The sequence below is a fragment of the Lathamus discolor genome, chromosome 3, assembly GCF_037157495.1.
Source record: "Lathamus discolor isolate bLatDis1 chromosome 3, bLatDis1.hap1, whole genome shotgun sequence".
NCBI classification, from domain to species: domain Eukaryota; kingdom Metazoa; phylum Chordata; class Aves; order Psittaciformes; family Psittacidae; genus Lathamus; species Lathamus discolor.
The window spans coordinates 103,463,857-103,480,234 of NC_088886.1; the positions used below are offsets into that span (position 1 = coordinate 103,463,857).

The following is a 16,378-nucleotide window of genomic DNA, read 5'->3' on the forward strand; positions in this document are numbered from 1 at the left end:
TACTGTTTTTAACTTTCCCCCATTCTGGAGGTTTTACTCTCTAGCTATGATTTAGTACACCTATATTAGCTTGCAGTTTTAAAGAGCAAAAGGAGTACAGACTAAATCTTGATGTGCAGAGATTCAGTGAAGCAATTCCTATTAACATGTCACAACTTGTAACAAAGGTTTAAATTGTTAATATGTGTATTATGTAGAAGACTTTCTTTTTCTGCTTCTATGTTAATTCATTTTTGCTTTAATAGGATGATACATTGCAGCACATCTTGTATTTTTTTCTCACATTTACAAATTGTGCTTTATACTGCAGTTCATGTTTTTGCTGTTCTCTGTTGTGTATTTTTGGATGGAATGAGACTAAGGTCTTTTGGGATTATGTCTGCTTTGAAACATTTCCTAATAAAAATAATGTGGTTGGTAAATCTAGTTTTATTCCTAGTTGCTTTAGCCAGCCTGACGGAGTAATCTGCTATTTTATGGCCCAGATGACTAGCTAAGTTTGACTTCTTGAAATAGTAGTGTACAATGTAATTTTCTTTAGAGATGTCATAGTGGGTCAGGTTGCAATAAAAATATCGAAGATTAAGTTTAATGGCAGTGCAGAATCAGTATTATAGCAGTTACTAGATATCATCCTCTGTACTTAGAGTTCCAAAACTGTTTCCATTAATGCCTTCTTTCCATGTACTCCTTACTTTCTGAAACATTAAGCTTTCAGACTATGTCTGGTCTTCATCCAATTGTGGGTTGGTTTGGTTTCTGGGTTTTTTCTTTTTTTTTTTTTTTTTTTTTTGAAAGTTTGAACAAAATCCCTTCTGTGCTTGAATTTAAGAGGGTTGTTAGGAAGAATATATTATTTGAGGGCTAATAAAGCTTTTTTTTCTGATGGCAAAAGCCCTGAAGTCTGGGACTTGACTTTGATATGTAATCCTCATTAGGTGTTGCATATTTAGATTGGTTAATCAATCATGTTTAAACAAATTTGCTCAATGATTTCTCAAGAACTGCATTTTAAAGATGTATGAAACCAGAATATTTCCATAAGCACATCAGTTCACACTAGAGAGACTCATTCCCCAGCTAATGGAGTGCATGTTCTTCAAAGCTTGGAGGTTTCAGATATTTGTAATGCTTAAAAACCACTGAGTTGATTTTTTTGTAGCTTTGTTTTGTAAATATCACCATGGCAAAAACATCAAGACTACTTTGAAGGAAATAAGAGCATAGGACTGGAAGGGACCTTGTCAGTTGTCGGCTCTAGTGCTATTTTCTCATAGGAAAACATACAAAATCCTCTTCAGAAACTTGTCAAACTCTGGCTTTAAAACTTAATTTTTTTGTCTTTGCTCTTCCAGTCAGAAAGCTGCCCTAGTGCCTGGTTTCTGTAATGGTTATAAAATTTCTAGTTTCCAGTCTAAGTGTATTCATGACAAGCTTATGTGCATTTCTCCTTGTGACAATTTGTGCCAGCACTGACTTTTAGTTCTTGTTCCATCCCCAGTGTTTATTTTTCTAGTGTATAAAGAGACAGCCATCTTATTGTGAGCCTTCATTTAGCTAAACTAGAAAAGCCAGCCTTCCCTAATCTTTGCTCTTAAGGTAGGCTTTTGATGCATGCATTCTTACATTCTTAAGGTAGGCTTTTGATGCATTCATTCTTACATTCATACCAGCCTCTAGTCATGCTGTTGGCCTTTTTCTCTAATTGTTCCACTTTAAATCACTTTTGTTTGAACACAAGTGAACAAAATGACATAATATTGTTCCTGAGATAAAAGCAAGGCCTTGTACAGTATCAGTAGCGCTTTCTTTTTCTCAGCTTGGAATAGCCTACATGATAGGTCCTAGAATCACATTTTATACCTGCATCATATGGTGCTGTCGCTGTAGTTCTGCTATTCTAGTTCTCCTTTATTACTGTATTTTCCAGCTGAGGTACTGCCAGTGCACAGCAGCTTTTTAAAAAAATTATGTTCCTACAATGTCACCTTACAATTTGTCATTGAATACAGAAGTGAATAGTCTCCAAGGTCATTTAGTCCCATCTGTATTATATTCTTGTCCTCACGCGAATTGCTCATGTCTCTGACATTTCTTTTGTCTAGAAAATCAGTTATCTTATTAAATAAACTATGAAATTAGTCTGGCATCATGCATCTTTGATAAACTGATGTTGTGTTATATTCCATTTTTCTTTAATTCCCGTGTCCTTATTTATTTTTTTCTTCAAAATGTGTTCCTCAAGCCTTTACTGCTAAGAAGATCAAAACTACAGCTTCAGGAGTAGGTTCATTATTTTACGATTATGAATGTTTAAAACTAGCAAACTGGTACTTGGTCTTTTGATGTCTGTGGGGAAATTTTTGATGTCCGTTACAGAAGTATGTAGTACCCAAGACCAGATTACTGAAGTAACCAGCTGGAGAGCCAGTCGGTTTTGTGACAAAAATCACTGATATTCAGTCCTTTGATCTTGAAGCTTGCTATGACTATAACTAGAGAGACCTTGAAGAACTTGTGATTATTCTGAATGAAAAGTGGAGTCTGTTGGAATTGTATGCAGTATTTCTTGCAATTTTTTAAGCATATCTAGCACAGTAGAAACCACCCTTTTCAAAGATTGTCTTTGGTCTATTCGTTTGCCAGTAGTGGACATATACTGATTTTTAACAGTTACGTTTCCACACAGGTCGCGTGTTAATAGTCTTCTATGGCAATTTTAACATTGCTGAGTTTTGGTAGTTGAGCTGTGCTGCCCTGACAGCCAGTGGGGGCTCCAGAGAGTTAGTGGAATTCATAAGCCAGTGCTGAGTACTTTTTACAAATCCTTCTTTAGAGAATGATTGATAAAATGTTCTTAAAATTATTTTCTAAGGAAACATCGAATACAAAGCAAACCTGCTTTTTAATTCAGTAACATGCATGAAGTCATGAAAGTAAAAGTTCAGGCACAAAAAATGCCAAATAGCTGACATAGGCTATGCCTTCAGTATGCTGAGCACTATGGTTCTGACCCAGCCAGCATTTAAACAAGCACCTCTTTTTAAGCACATGGGAACTTGCATTTCAATGGACCTATTCACATACAGAAGTTAAACTGAGAAGTAACTGAGGTCACATTGCTCAGCACCCTGGAGGATGAAAAGCTAAAGATACTACAGAAAAAAAAAAGAAAAAAAAAAGAAAAACCCAAACAAAAAACATTTTGAAGCTCATCATAACTTCTTATTTCAGTTGTACAGTTGACAAAGCATCACATTTTTTGACATATTTTAATGTTAGAGAGAAAGGAAAAAAACTTGAATTATTGGCAGTAAAACATTTCTAGAACTGTGCAGAAATTAACATATACACAGATGTGCTCTTTGAGTTATTTATTTAGAAAGTGGCTTGATTTCTGTATGTGTGTGTGTGTAAACATAGTTCTGGTAACAGCAGTAATAGCTTATTTGTTTGCTGGAATGCAGGTCAGCTAGGAATTGTAAGGCTTTGACTACAAGAACAGACAGTACATTAATGGCAGCATCTTTCTGCTATTCATCAGAATGTTGTAAGATCCAAATGACTAAGTGCTATATCAGAAGGCTATTGTACATGTTTAAAAATATTAATCAATACATTAATATAGACAATGAGATTGGCAGGCATGTATTGACTTGAGGAAATTTTGAAGTCGCTGAAGGTAGAATATTAGACTATGAATTTTGTTTCACTTTTCTAATATTCCTGAATAGCTTACTCTGTTGATGCCCTTTGGGAGCTGTTCTTGTTTTACTTGGCCAGCATAAAACAAAATAATTGGAGCTGAGCAAAGATCAGTAATTTTCCTTCATAGAAGATTTTGATATTTTTGCAGCTTGATTTAATTCCAGTTTAAACAAAACAAAACAAAAACCCAAGAACAAAAAAAAAAAACCCCACTTTAACAGAATTGCTATTCTTACATGTCTATGTTTAAGCTCCCTCACACCAATGCAGTGCTCCTGAAGACTATTTCAAGCTCTGTCCTGGCACCATACAGTGTAGCTGGCTCTTCTGGAGCAAGGTCCACATGATTCTGGGGTCTGCAACATGCCCTCAGCTGTCCATAAGGCATGTTGTTGGGGAGCCAGGAATCTAGAAAACAGGTTGCTAGGTCAGCCAGCATGGCAAACTGTTGAAGGAGCTTTGTGTTATAAGTAAGTTGGGGAGAACCAGGTAGGCTGCTGCTGGCACACTGGTAAAAAATAATATGCGCAAACTCCATCCCAAGTTTTAGGTAGTTCAAAGAACATAATTTGTAAGGAATCTGCAAAAAAAAAAAAAAAAAAAAAAAGAAGAAAACCAAGCCAAAACAAAACACAGTTAAGCCAATGCATTATGTCTGCAGCAAAACAATACTATTTTCAGTGTTAAACTCTTCCATGCATGGATCAAGAAGCTATTCAGGAAGGTACTGTGTTTCATTTATAATTTGCTGGATCAAATTTAGCTGTTTGTTAGACTTAGTGGCTATTGGTTTGCCAGAGCAATTGCCCTATTTCCAAAATTTCCAGCATTATTTTTATTAATTGGCAGGCAGACATCCATGAACTTTTTCTGCAGTGGACAACTATTTTTATACTCCCTACCTTTATCTGCAGCTTTTCATCATCTTGAAGATTAAACTGTATTCATAAAAGAATCTGTGGAATGGACAAGTCATGTGGTATTTCATGGGAATGTATCCCCATGAGTGAATATTTATGTATCAAACTCATACATCTTGTGACCTTATGTTATGAATAATATGTTGACCCTATTCATCTAAATAAAAAGCATTGCATTTCTTTACTGTGAAGATTTATAATCAGTATACATTTTTATAAATTTTTATCCTTTTAGTTGCTGTTATGAGGACAAATGCATTCAAAGTCTAAATAGACAAGTTTTGCAGTCCTTTAAAGTCCCTTTTTAAAATGCATCAGAAGTTTTGTATGTTTTGTAATTTCACCTTGAAATTTATGACTTGTCATAAGTTACAACATAACGTACTTTACTGAACATTGAACCTATTTGAATATTTAATTCATAAAACATTATTTTGATTTCCTATAAATATGCTATGTTCAGCAAAATGTTGTGTTACTAATTAGGAAGCTGAGTTTTATAGGATGCCTGGTTGGTATGTGAGGTAACTTATACTGCTACTTAGGCTTACATTTAATAAACCTTTGCTAGGAAAATTGTTTAAATTTCAAAGAAAAGATAATAAATAAAATGAGGGCATAGAATATTAATGTGAGCTGTGCCTTTATTTTGTTAAAGCATTCAAAGTTAAATAGTGGTGGTCTGTTAACAATCTAGGACTATTTGGCAAGTCTCTTAACTTACTCAATAATCAAAACATAAAAGGACAATGGAAACTTTTCACAATAAAAGAAGAAGGAGTTGAGTACAGAAACCAAACAAATTATTCTCTGCTTTTTCTTGGTAAAGAGGTGAACTTTATAGGAAGGGCAGCAAGCTCTGAGTTACAGTTGCCTTTTCCTGTCTTTGTTATAAATTACATCTGTCTGTGAAGAATCCTCTCCAGTTATTTTGTGGTTCATGGGCACGGGGGAGGTGTGCGTGTCTATCAGGAATGGAGCAGAGAAAGGCAGACTGGGGGTGGGGGGGAGCCTTCTTTTAATTTTACTTGGGTTTTTTTGTTGGTTTTTTTTTTTTTTCACTTAGGAAATGGCAATTCTTCGCATTAATTTGCCTTGCTTACTAAATATACAGCTGGATAAAATTCCTAAGATCCCAGCTGTGCAAATAGAATATTAACAAAACAACTGTTTTCTTCAACATTTGTATTAGTTATTATTTTAGCTTGCTAGACTTTTGGAAGACTTTGACACCATTTAGGTTCAGTGTAATCATTCAAAGTGTTTTTATTAGGGCTTAAATGTACAAAACATTTGGTAAAGGGGCGGACTTTATCCAAAGCATAATGCTTGGTTCTTTCATGGGAGTCTGAATGCACTGCCACAATATTATGAAGCACCAAAAATATGGGAAGAAGCTGTCAAATGGTACTAGAAGGAGAGCCATGTACTTGGGCTTAGTATGCTCTTCGTGTCCTCTTTTCCCCGTACCTAATGAGCACCTTAAGCAAACAAGCTGAGGTAGCCCATATGCAGCTAGGCAGATAGGAGAGAGAGGCCATTTACAAGTTCCTATACTGTTTCTTTCACCATTTGTTCCTGAAGCAGTAGTCATTTACAGGTTGCTAGCAATAGAACAGTGGAGGAAATTTTGTCCTTCCAGTCCCCTTCTTCAGTGTGGGCTGATGGCAGCTTCCACCAGCTCTAGCCCACCGATCTTTGCTATCTTTAGTTCTTCTGTTTTAGGAAAAAAGTCCCTCTGTAACTTTAATCAGCCTAAGCTAACCTCGTGCTTTGTGAGTCTCCCTTAGATCCACTTCATTGCTTATGGAAGCTAAGACTTCATTATGTATTTCCAGCAATTGCACTCAGAAAAACTACACTGAATAGGCAGACTATACTGCATCTCCTCGGGGTGGGCTTGAAAAGACAGCAGCTGGAGTCTTTTAGAGTATTTCATGAGTAAGACTATTATTTGATGTATTTTCTGGTTTGGCTTCCCATTACACTGTTGAAAATCTGATAATGAAGTCAGCCTTAGTCTCCTCTTGACCAACTTCAAACAGCCGAGGAGGAATATTTAATTGTTTATACCTAATGTTTGCATTTTCTTATTTATAAGAGTAGGCAGAATCTTTAGCTTTTTAGGTGGTATTTGTATGAACTTTTTTTGCTTTTTTTTTTTTAAGACTGATTTCATCCTCAAATTTTCTCTTTGTCTCAGATTGCAAAGCCTAGGCCAGAGACCGCATAGGTTCTGCAGAGTTCCTTTGCCGATGGTGCTGTGACGAGGGTAGAGCCCAAAGAAACATGGATGTTTTCAGCTGAAATGCATCAGCATTGTGCTCTACACTTTTTATGATGAGTAGCCCTTTTTATCTTTTTGGTTGGTTCTACAACATCCAACAGTATTGTAAACTGTAAAAAACATACTGCAGAAAATACTGTTATTGTCCTCAGCACAGAACATTTTGCATTAATTACATGCTAATACATGTATCACTCTGTTTTCTTAATGTTAGAATTCATGCTTGGTAAAAGTTTTGTTGTCTCTATTCTATTCAAATAATGCTACACAAGGAACAATATCTTCTGTGCAGTTGCTCTGTAGTTTGTGCATATCAAATTTGGCTTGTGAATACAGTCTAAGGAAATATCATAGATTCCAAGTGATAAAGATGAATGTTGTGTGCTTCATTTATAGCAGACCATCCAAATATGGTCTCAGAGTTGTGAAAACATCCCATGCTTGAGAAGTTTTGAATTTTGGATTGATCAAGGCTGTGAGCAAGTTTCAGGCATGAACAGGCTGGAAATCAGGTCTCTATCTTTAGATTTACTGAATATTGTGTGTTGTGAATAAATTGCAACCATTGGCAATGCATGGAATGCTCTTGTTTAATAAAATGGAGGAGTGGTAGGAATGTTCTTTACAGAGTATTCTACTTTGAATATCTGCCCAACATTCTCTCAGAGTTTCTCTCACCATTCATTTTGTATTCATTACACCCATTTATCATTTTCATCTTTGTCTGTTATACCTTTAGGACTCTTAATGATTTTCTTTTATTTTAAGGAAGATACTTTACCAGTGTTTTGTATTCTTCAGGAGTTCGGATGTAGCTGAAGGTTTACCTTTGGAGAAATGTTAAATTATCTGTAATGATAGTATTTCAATTAAGTATTCAAAGGTTTTGCCCTCACTTAGGCTTGCTGCGGGAGACTATTTTCACTTTTTAGCATTACTGTTGTCCCTGCTTTCCTAGATTAAAAGAAAGTGAGGGCTAGAAGCTAGGTTGCCGACTTTGCTTTTTTTTTCTCTTCCCCCTCCCCACCCCCCATCCCCCCAGTCGCCCCTCCCCCCCCCCCGCTAAGTCCTATTAGTGGTGCATTGTGGTGCCCTCCGGTGGGATTTCTAAAAACATCATTACATTTCTGTGCATTTTGAGAATGACCCCTTGAGTCATTACTTGATAGGTACATGCATGTTGGCATGTAACTCAGTACTGAAGCATTCATTTCTGTTTAATAATCACATTTTGTTTGAGAAATCAAGAAATTGTCAAGATGGAAGTACAGGGCCAAATATTACTCATTTTGCCTTGACAGAGATTTTATCTCTTGTCCCTCCCTCCTTGCTGTGCTTGCAAATATAGCTCTCTGAATTACTGAATGCAAAATTAATATCCCTTTCTTTGCAACCCTGGCACAGCAAAACACAATAGAAGAAGTTAAAGACAGGATTTCAGTCTTATCTCCATGTTTCCTAACTACTGCTGGTTTGACTTCAGTTCCTACTCTTGTTATTCATACTGTTTTTATTGCAGTGAATTTAATTGTCTCTCTTTGTTCTGATCAATCCTCAATTAAATGGGTAAATCATAAAAGAAAGAGGGTGCATAATCAAATTACCAGAAGTAATTGGTCAGTCAAAGCATTACTGGAACTTTGTAATGAGCGGAAAGAACAGGGCTTTGGTATCAGAGTCATAAAGGCCAAGCCTTTAAAACTGACAATGCAAACACATTGCTACATTGGCATATTTTTTTGTGAATTTAAATTACAAATTATTGTGTATAATCAGAATCAGAGCAACTGAAAAATCATACAGCATGGATAGACTTTATTAATTTTGGATGCAAATGACAGACATTAGACAAGCTTAGAAGTCTGACAGACTAGGAGAATCTTATTATTTGACAAGTGCAAGATAAAATGAGAACTTGTCTTGTGGATTTTTTTTTCTTTCATAGTAAAAGGAAGATTACACAAACTAATAAGCAGCAAACTGTATGCATTAGAATAAAATGTAGAAGTCTGCGGTAAGGGAGCTTATTTAGGAAACAGGAAAGTTTAAAGACTGTACATTAAATGGCCAACAGGACATAGTATATTAAACAGAGGACTATGGGTTGCTCTGGGAATTGGGAATTAAGAACTAAAGTTTCCTGGTGCTCGATTGCCATTTTAATACATTTACCACTCTGCAGATTATAACATGGATTTTTCTTGTTCCACTTCATAGCAAACAAATACAATTAAAAAGACAACCAGCTTTCTTCCTTAGCATTTATCTGTTGGTGTACTACCAATTTTAGAAGTAAATTAATTGCTTAATCAGATAGGTGTCAATAGCCCCAACCTACAGAGCAATATAGATTTGTATTTTTTCAGTTTTAGTTCCCCTTTTCTCTTTCTGTCAAATCAACTGGGGAAGAATGGATGAAAAGTAAAGAAAAGGCAGCATGACTGTTAACAAACGAAACTCTGCTGTGTGGAATTCAGTTGTATAAAAGGCCATTTTTATAGGTTTGTGCCACTTACAGGATTCCGCGTGTCGGGTTCAGTAAGATTAGTATAGTGAGGGAATAAATAAAGGTTCTTATTAAGATTATGCTAAACTTGCCCAGTGAGTCAATAAGCAGTAGTTATGCAGCAGGGTATTGCAGCTTTATTTTTACCTTGTGGTCAGATTGACTAACTAGTTCCCTTTTAAGACCCAGTTTACCTGGGATGCAGTAAAACTTCAGTGTGGTGCTAAAATTCTATTGAGCTCTATCTTCAGGGAACAGTAATTTCTACTCATCAATCACATCTTGAATTTGAAAATTAAAGAGATTGTTGAGATGGAGACTTTTGGACAAAATTATCATGGGATAACCCACGAGAAGGCTTTTAATGTCTGTGCTTCTTTTACTGCTGTCAGGTATAAATTTTGAGTGTGCAGTTAGCATTTACAATCCAACTCATGTATCCTCAATCCAATGCACCCCAAGTAATTTCAGGGGATCTACTAGGATTGCATTTAAAATAGACACATTACCGTGGTATGTAATGGTAGCAAACTTTGGCTTCAAACTGAAAACTATTAAAAAATATTCTTGCAAAAAAGGAAAATCCTGTATTTACAGTTGTATAAAATACCGCTATAGCTTTGTGATGCATGTGTACGTATACGAAAAGTAGAAAGTGCTGTATTAGATGATGTGGTGGATCATTCCCAAATAATACTTCATATTCAAAACATTTTAACTAATTTCACTTTGTATTTTCTCTAGTAAATTAAGGAGCCTTGTTGGTTTTCAACATTAAGGGAAGGTTGCTGCAGTATTTCTGCAATATAACAGGAATTATGCTTAATGTACTTTGGAGGCATTTAAATTCTAATCACACAGACGAAAGGAAATTTCAAATAATGGCAAATAAATTTAAATCACACAGCAGTAAAGACTTTCATACCTTTGAAAATATTTCAGCACTGGCTTTTTTTTCACTCGCTTTGATTATCCATGATCACAGCAGTGGAATTCTATTGCTGTTGCCATAATTTCTAAAGCATAACTGTGCTAACATGAAATATGTATATATAGGTACATTTGCCAACTTGTTCTGATTTTTTTATTTGCTTTCCACCTCATGTACTGGGAGGGGCATCTGATCAGTACACTGACTGAAGGCAAAAGCAGAATTGTTGCAGGAGAAAATGGAGATATGCAAGCAGTATCTGCAGAAGAAGTATGCTTTTTTACTGTAGTTTCAAAAGAGGACTAGGTTTCTGTGCCACATGACCTGCCTCTGAGACCTCTGGGATCCCTCAGTATGCTAGCCAGCATTTGCTGGCCAAGCTTTTGCAAGTGTCTCACAAGCACTGTGTAAGAGAGTGGTTTTATGCCACGTAAACTCACCAGCTTTGCACCCATTGAAAACTACTCTGGATCAGGCCTCACAAGCTATGTATGTCTAGAAATCTAATTCATATAGTTTAGCTCCTCTTCAAACTGAATCTTGGCTAAGGTAGAAGAATGCAATGCAAAACAGTGACTGTGGAAGGGAGGAAGATTCTGTCCAAGGAAGCATTTTCCTATCCTTCTCCAGCTTGATGCCCTCCCAGCATGAGACTTTCCACCTCTTCAGCAGCATCTGCTCTTTGTAAAAATGAGAAGGGAGAACCAAGCACCACTGTGACCAAAAAACAGAATTCCCCTATTTTTTTTATTGCTATGTTTAACCTCTGCTCTTTTAATTGCATGCACAGGAGGAGAAAGGGGATGTGCTTTAACAACTTGTCAGGTATTAAGCAGTGCAAATTTTTAGCCGGAAATCATGCTGTCAGTTGGAAGTAAACAATAAGGCCACATATATTTAATTTTTAATAAATTTTGAGTTATGCTATTCTTTTAATTACATTAATCAGGCAGGCTCCAACACTGCAAGCCTTAGGGCTTGAAGTGCAATTTCAATGCTTTGTAATAAATTTGCCGAACTTTGGAAAAAGATGAAATGGCTTTATATTAAACATTTGCTTGATTTAAATTTTACTAACCCATGCACTTTATAATTCATATTCTTCCAGTGCAATGTACTTCCACAGCAGAATGATGGTAATAGTAATTGTGAGTAAGCGTTCCTTTTGCACACAGGTTTTGCTTATAAACTAGATGAATGAAGCGGCCTGGAGTGTCCAGGGAATGCTAGGGATCTACAGAGTCTGTCACTTCAAGGTCCTTGGTTCAAGCACACGTCACTGAAGACAGAAAGTTAACATCTGACTGCTGCTTTGTAATACATGTGAAATCAGTTAGTGGTGTCAGCGGAGACAAGGAAAGAATACAACCAGTTTAATAATAAGAGGTAGGACTAATGCATAAGTGCAAAAAAAGAGAAGCAGTCAGGAGATAGATACTCAATTTACCAGGAGGCCTCTGTCTTCTCCTGCATGCAGTCCGGAGGGCTGGTTTTGTTCTTCAACTTAAAAAGGTTGTAGCCACCCTTCTTGGTCTCATTTGATGTCATAAGCTTAATTGAATTGAGCTGAGTAAATACTGTGTCGGAAAGAAAAATTCAGGTAGAAGATAGTTTGATGATGAAGTAATAGTGTGCCTGGTTTGATGCTGGTAGGGCACTTCACAACAGGCTCTTTGAAGGAAGCTGCAAAACTGATAACCTGACCATTTGTTATTACCTCAAGCATATGAATCACAAGCAGAAAACTGCTGGCCGTGGTGTCCTCATGACTGCCTTCCAAGTGAATTAATTACAGCCTGCCAATGGTAATTCCCTTGTGAAGTTAATTGAACAAGGTACTCTCTCTTTTGATCAGTTGTGCAGTGTTATTGTTGTTTAAGGCTTTTTTTAAAGAAGTAGTTGCTTTTCAGTGCTGTGATCCCTTTATGTGGGACCTCTAAGAAGATTAGGTGTGTTTAGAGGAAGGAGTGTGTATAACATGGGAGTGATTTTTATAATCCATTTCATATCTAGTTGTCAAAAAGAAGTAAATTCCTTATGTCTACTGTTGTAAAAAGTGCATTATTTTCCTCTTTTGTTCTATGAACCACTGAGATTTTAAAGGTTACTGTTCTGCAGCTGTCTTTCCCTTTGGTCTTATTGTTGTCATTGTTTGTTTTGAAATCTGGGCTGAGACTGGACCCAGGACGCCTCTGCTCAATTTACTTGAGGTTTGGTGAAATAAATTATTTCAGCCATTGTAAAAGAGCCCTATGACTTCTTTCCATAGTGGCTTTAGTTATGAACATATAGAAAAGTATAAAATAACCCCAGCAAGCTTCATGTAAGTAGTTACTTTATTAATAAGCTCTCATGAAAAACTTTTTATGAGTAAGAAGGGAAATAAGGTGAGAAAGATGAGAAAGACCAGAGAAGTAAAAAGAGATTTCTAGACAAGGGAAGAGAAAAAGGAGTTTATGGGGAGAAACAGTGATATGCAACCCGCTTAGTTTGCTTCATTTTTTTTGCCCTTTAGCCCTTGTTACTTGTATACTTAAAGTTTTTAGACCTTTGGAAGAGGTTTTAGTCACAGGTTGTTTTTTTTTTTTTTTTTTGAGGTTTTAATATGTGCATACATTGAAAATATTTAGTCATATTTTATATGTAATGTTGAATTTTATTTTTATTCTCAATACTTGCCTGGAGCAGAAAGTATTTTTTTTTAAGAGCTCTTACCTGTCTGAGCCATTGAATTAGTCTAATACAGCAGTTGTTAATTTATAGGTGGTTTCACTTAATTGCAATGGGGAAGATTTTGTAATAGAGTTTTATGAATGGAATTATGGTTTACTTGTAAGTAAATATTCACATCATAACTTTGTTTTTTGGCAGTGACAGTTTAAAACCTCATCAGGGTTGAAAAAAGGAAGGAGTCAGAGGTTAAAAATCAGATATTTTTGCAATAGTCCAGGGGGAAGCCTTCATAGCATATGTCACTGCTCTTCCTGAAAGAAAAGATGGTAATTAATCCCTCACTTTGCAACTTGTTTTTTCATCTCTGAATTCAAATACAAAACTTTTTTGACATAAAAATGAATTAGGATCTAAAATTGTTGTCATCTGTGTAAGAAAATGACACAGTTTTGAAGTAATTATTAAAAAATTCTTTAATCACAGGCTATGGCAACCTGCAGTATTGGGTTGAAGGAATTTTAGGGTTTGAAACAAAAAAATGGATCCAAGAGAACTTTTACATTTCAAAATATTAGTGCATCAGCTTTATTGGAAAAAGCTGAAATTGTTTGAGTGACCTCAGTAAAACAATTTAGACTGTGATTCCCGGAATGCTCGTGAAGCTGACATGTCTACATGTTCTTAAAAAGTCATAATCCATCATTCTGATGCTAGATCGATGGATTATGACTTTCTGATGTCAGATCTGTGAATTAAGGCTTTTTTGAGTACAGCCTGCTATCCAATTATTGGCTCTATTCATATATTATAAATCATTATTCCTTCACCAGGTCATCAGCAGTTTCTATTTCCTAAAGTTTCAGAGTCTTCTTTTTTTCAGCCAGTGTGGCGCTCCCATTAAGCAATCAGAAATGGAGAGTGCTGACCTGGAAAACAAAGCTTCTATCACAGCAAATTATTGAGGGAACAACATTCATTTCTAATTCTGGTACTTTCTGTTGAAATAAAGGCAATTAGATTAGATTGAAACAAATCTCATCCCCTTCCTGCAGAAGCAAGCCATTTAATAAATTAGCACAAAAGTTTTTGGCATGTATTGACTTAATTTTTAAGTGCTCATTCCTGTGTTTCTTAAAAATGATGCTTTCTTCTGATAAGTTGATTATTTTATTATTTTATTATTTTTTTACTGTATGAAGACAGATCAGCTTCCGATTAAAAGCTGAATATTGGCAGCACGCGACCTTAAATGATTGTGTCTATTAGGTGCTGTTAAACTGAAGTTCCTTTGAATTAATGATTTATAGAATAATAAACTCACCTCTAAGGCAATGGAGTATAAGATAAAAGCAGAAAATGCTTTACTGTAACCAATTTAGGTGTGTCAAGTCAAAATGCATTTTAAACAAATTTATTAAAAGATATTCAGAAAAAGAAGAGCTATTTTAGGACCTATCATGCATCCAGAGAAATCATTAAATGAAATGTAATCATGATGTGTTGGAGAGTTATCTCAACAGATTTCTCAAGCTGAGGGAATTTAGGCCTAGTCCATATGTGGATGTAAAAAAAATTGATAGTATGATCTTGTTGTTGTTTTTTTAATGTCATTTTGCTGTACTGATAGTTCTTCATTAGGATGCAGGTTTCATGCTAGATGGCTGTGCATAAAATATGTCCAGTCAGTACATGGCTATCAGAGTTGTTGTCAAAAAGGATGATAATTGATGAAAGGGAGGGTGATATTGTAGAACTCATCTTTTATTAACTATTTGTTCTAGTCCTGTGTCTGTTATGAGAAACCTATTACAGCACTGGTTTGTACCTCATTTTCTCATTTGGGTGTTCACATGGATTCTACGTTCTGTGTCCCAATGACTGTTTATGTGACACTTTCCTGAAAACCAAAACTGTGTATCTCATCCTGGTTGCTATTCAGTCAAGGATATCTGAAACCACATGAGAAAGTTAATGCAGTAGTTTGTATGTCCTGTCATCAAGCAGTCAGTGGGGGTAATTCTTTAATATGTTTTAGTTTAATTCTTAAAGGAAGACATTGTCTTGGCATATTTGTCTCATTCGTTACTGTTTATTTCAGGACATTAATGGCAACTTTGCTCTCGCCTTCCCTTTTCTGTTATCTGTTTTACATTTTCAAATTTTGGCCACAAAGACTTCCAGAGTGCTGCAAAATCTTAGAAGAAGCTGGCTTGTTGTGAGAGCATGCAAATAGATACTCTGCAAATGCTTCTGGAGAAAGCATGATTTCAAGGGCATGTGCCAGCACAGGACGGAACCCCTGGTGGGGCTTCAGAGCCTTCCTTGGTTTAGATTGCTTTCTGATGCGATACAGCTTTAGAGTCCAATTCTGCTGATAGGGAGTCTAGCAAAACTCCTTCTGCCATCCGCGGAAGTAGGCTCCAACCAATTTTAAAATTTCCTGTGAAACGCTGTTGCCCACTAGATGGAGACACAAGATTTTATACATTAGTGGATATACAGATGGTAATCAAACCCACCAGCTGCCGCCTGCTCTTTTCAGGCACCTTGCCAACTTACTGGCAGTATGTTGACTGGAAAGCAGACAGTGACACACTTTGATCGAAAAGCTTGTATGATGATTTTTTTTTGTTGTAATATTATTGTTTTTTAAAAAAATGATAAAAGAGATCAAGACGTGTATCTTGATCAAAGGGTACTGCTGTCTGCTTCCCCATCAGCAACTTCTAATTTATAGAAATCAGATTGCATGGAAAGCAATCAGCAAAGGTTTGAGGTCTTTCTTGTTCTCACTGCCAAGACATGCTGACAAGTGAGAAAATTAAAATCAGAGAAAGTAGGGAGAAAACTAGTAAAACACTGGTTGAAATATAATTATTTAAAGTTCATAATTTTAATAATTTTAGGGCTTTAAAAAAAACAAACAAAACCACCAAACAGCTAAAAGCGCTCAAACTGGCTATCCCTTATATTATAAGAACGCCTTAAGATCTTTCTCGGAGGGTGTTGCTTGAAGACTAATTTGCCATTGAGAGACAAATATATCTGTTAAGTTACTTGTCACAGAGAAATAAATTGTCTCTAGGTTTGGGGCCAAGTTTTTAAAAGGTATCCTATCAGCTCTGTTTCTTCCACATGGAGCTGTGCATCCGGTATGATTTATTAAGGTGTATACATGATATAATGAACACCTGCAAAGAACACTTAAACTAGTCAGCCCTATAAATGTGAAGATAGTGAGTGCAGAGAGACTACACTGAAAATTTGGCTATTAAATTTGATAAGGTCTTGTCTCTTTAAGGTCTCTAGTGGGGCATTTTCTCTTTTTGGCTTTTGGTATTTATTCCTTCTTT

At 36.0% G+C, this 16,378-nt stretch overlaps 1 protein-coding gene across 9 annotated transcripts in view; it reads left to right on the forward strand.

The window, feature by feature from the left end:
- Positions 1–16,378, forward strand: part of CABCOCO1 (ciliary associated calcium binding coiled-coil 1) — a 68,530-nt gene that overhangs the window by 22,349 nt on the left and 29,803 nt on the right. Inside the window, exon 6 of one of the 9 annotated variants that reach the window (XM_065670882.1) lies at positions 6,832–7,454. The exons of 7 other annotated variants lie outside the window; for them this stretch is intronic. In XM_065670882.1, coding sequence (XP_065526954.1) covers positions 6,832–6,861 — 30 coding nt within the window. In that variant the 3' untranslated portion in view covers positions 6,862–7,454. Of the gene's footprint in view, positions 1–4,557; positions 4,772–6,831; positions 7,455–16,378 lie in introns of those variants that run through there. One more of the 9 variants, XM_065670879.1, reaches the window with a different exon arrangement.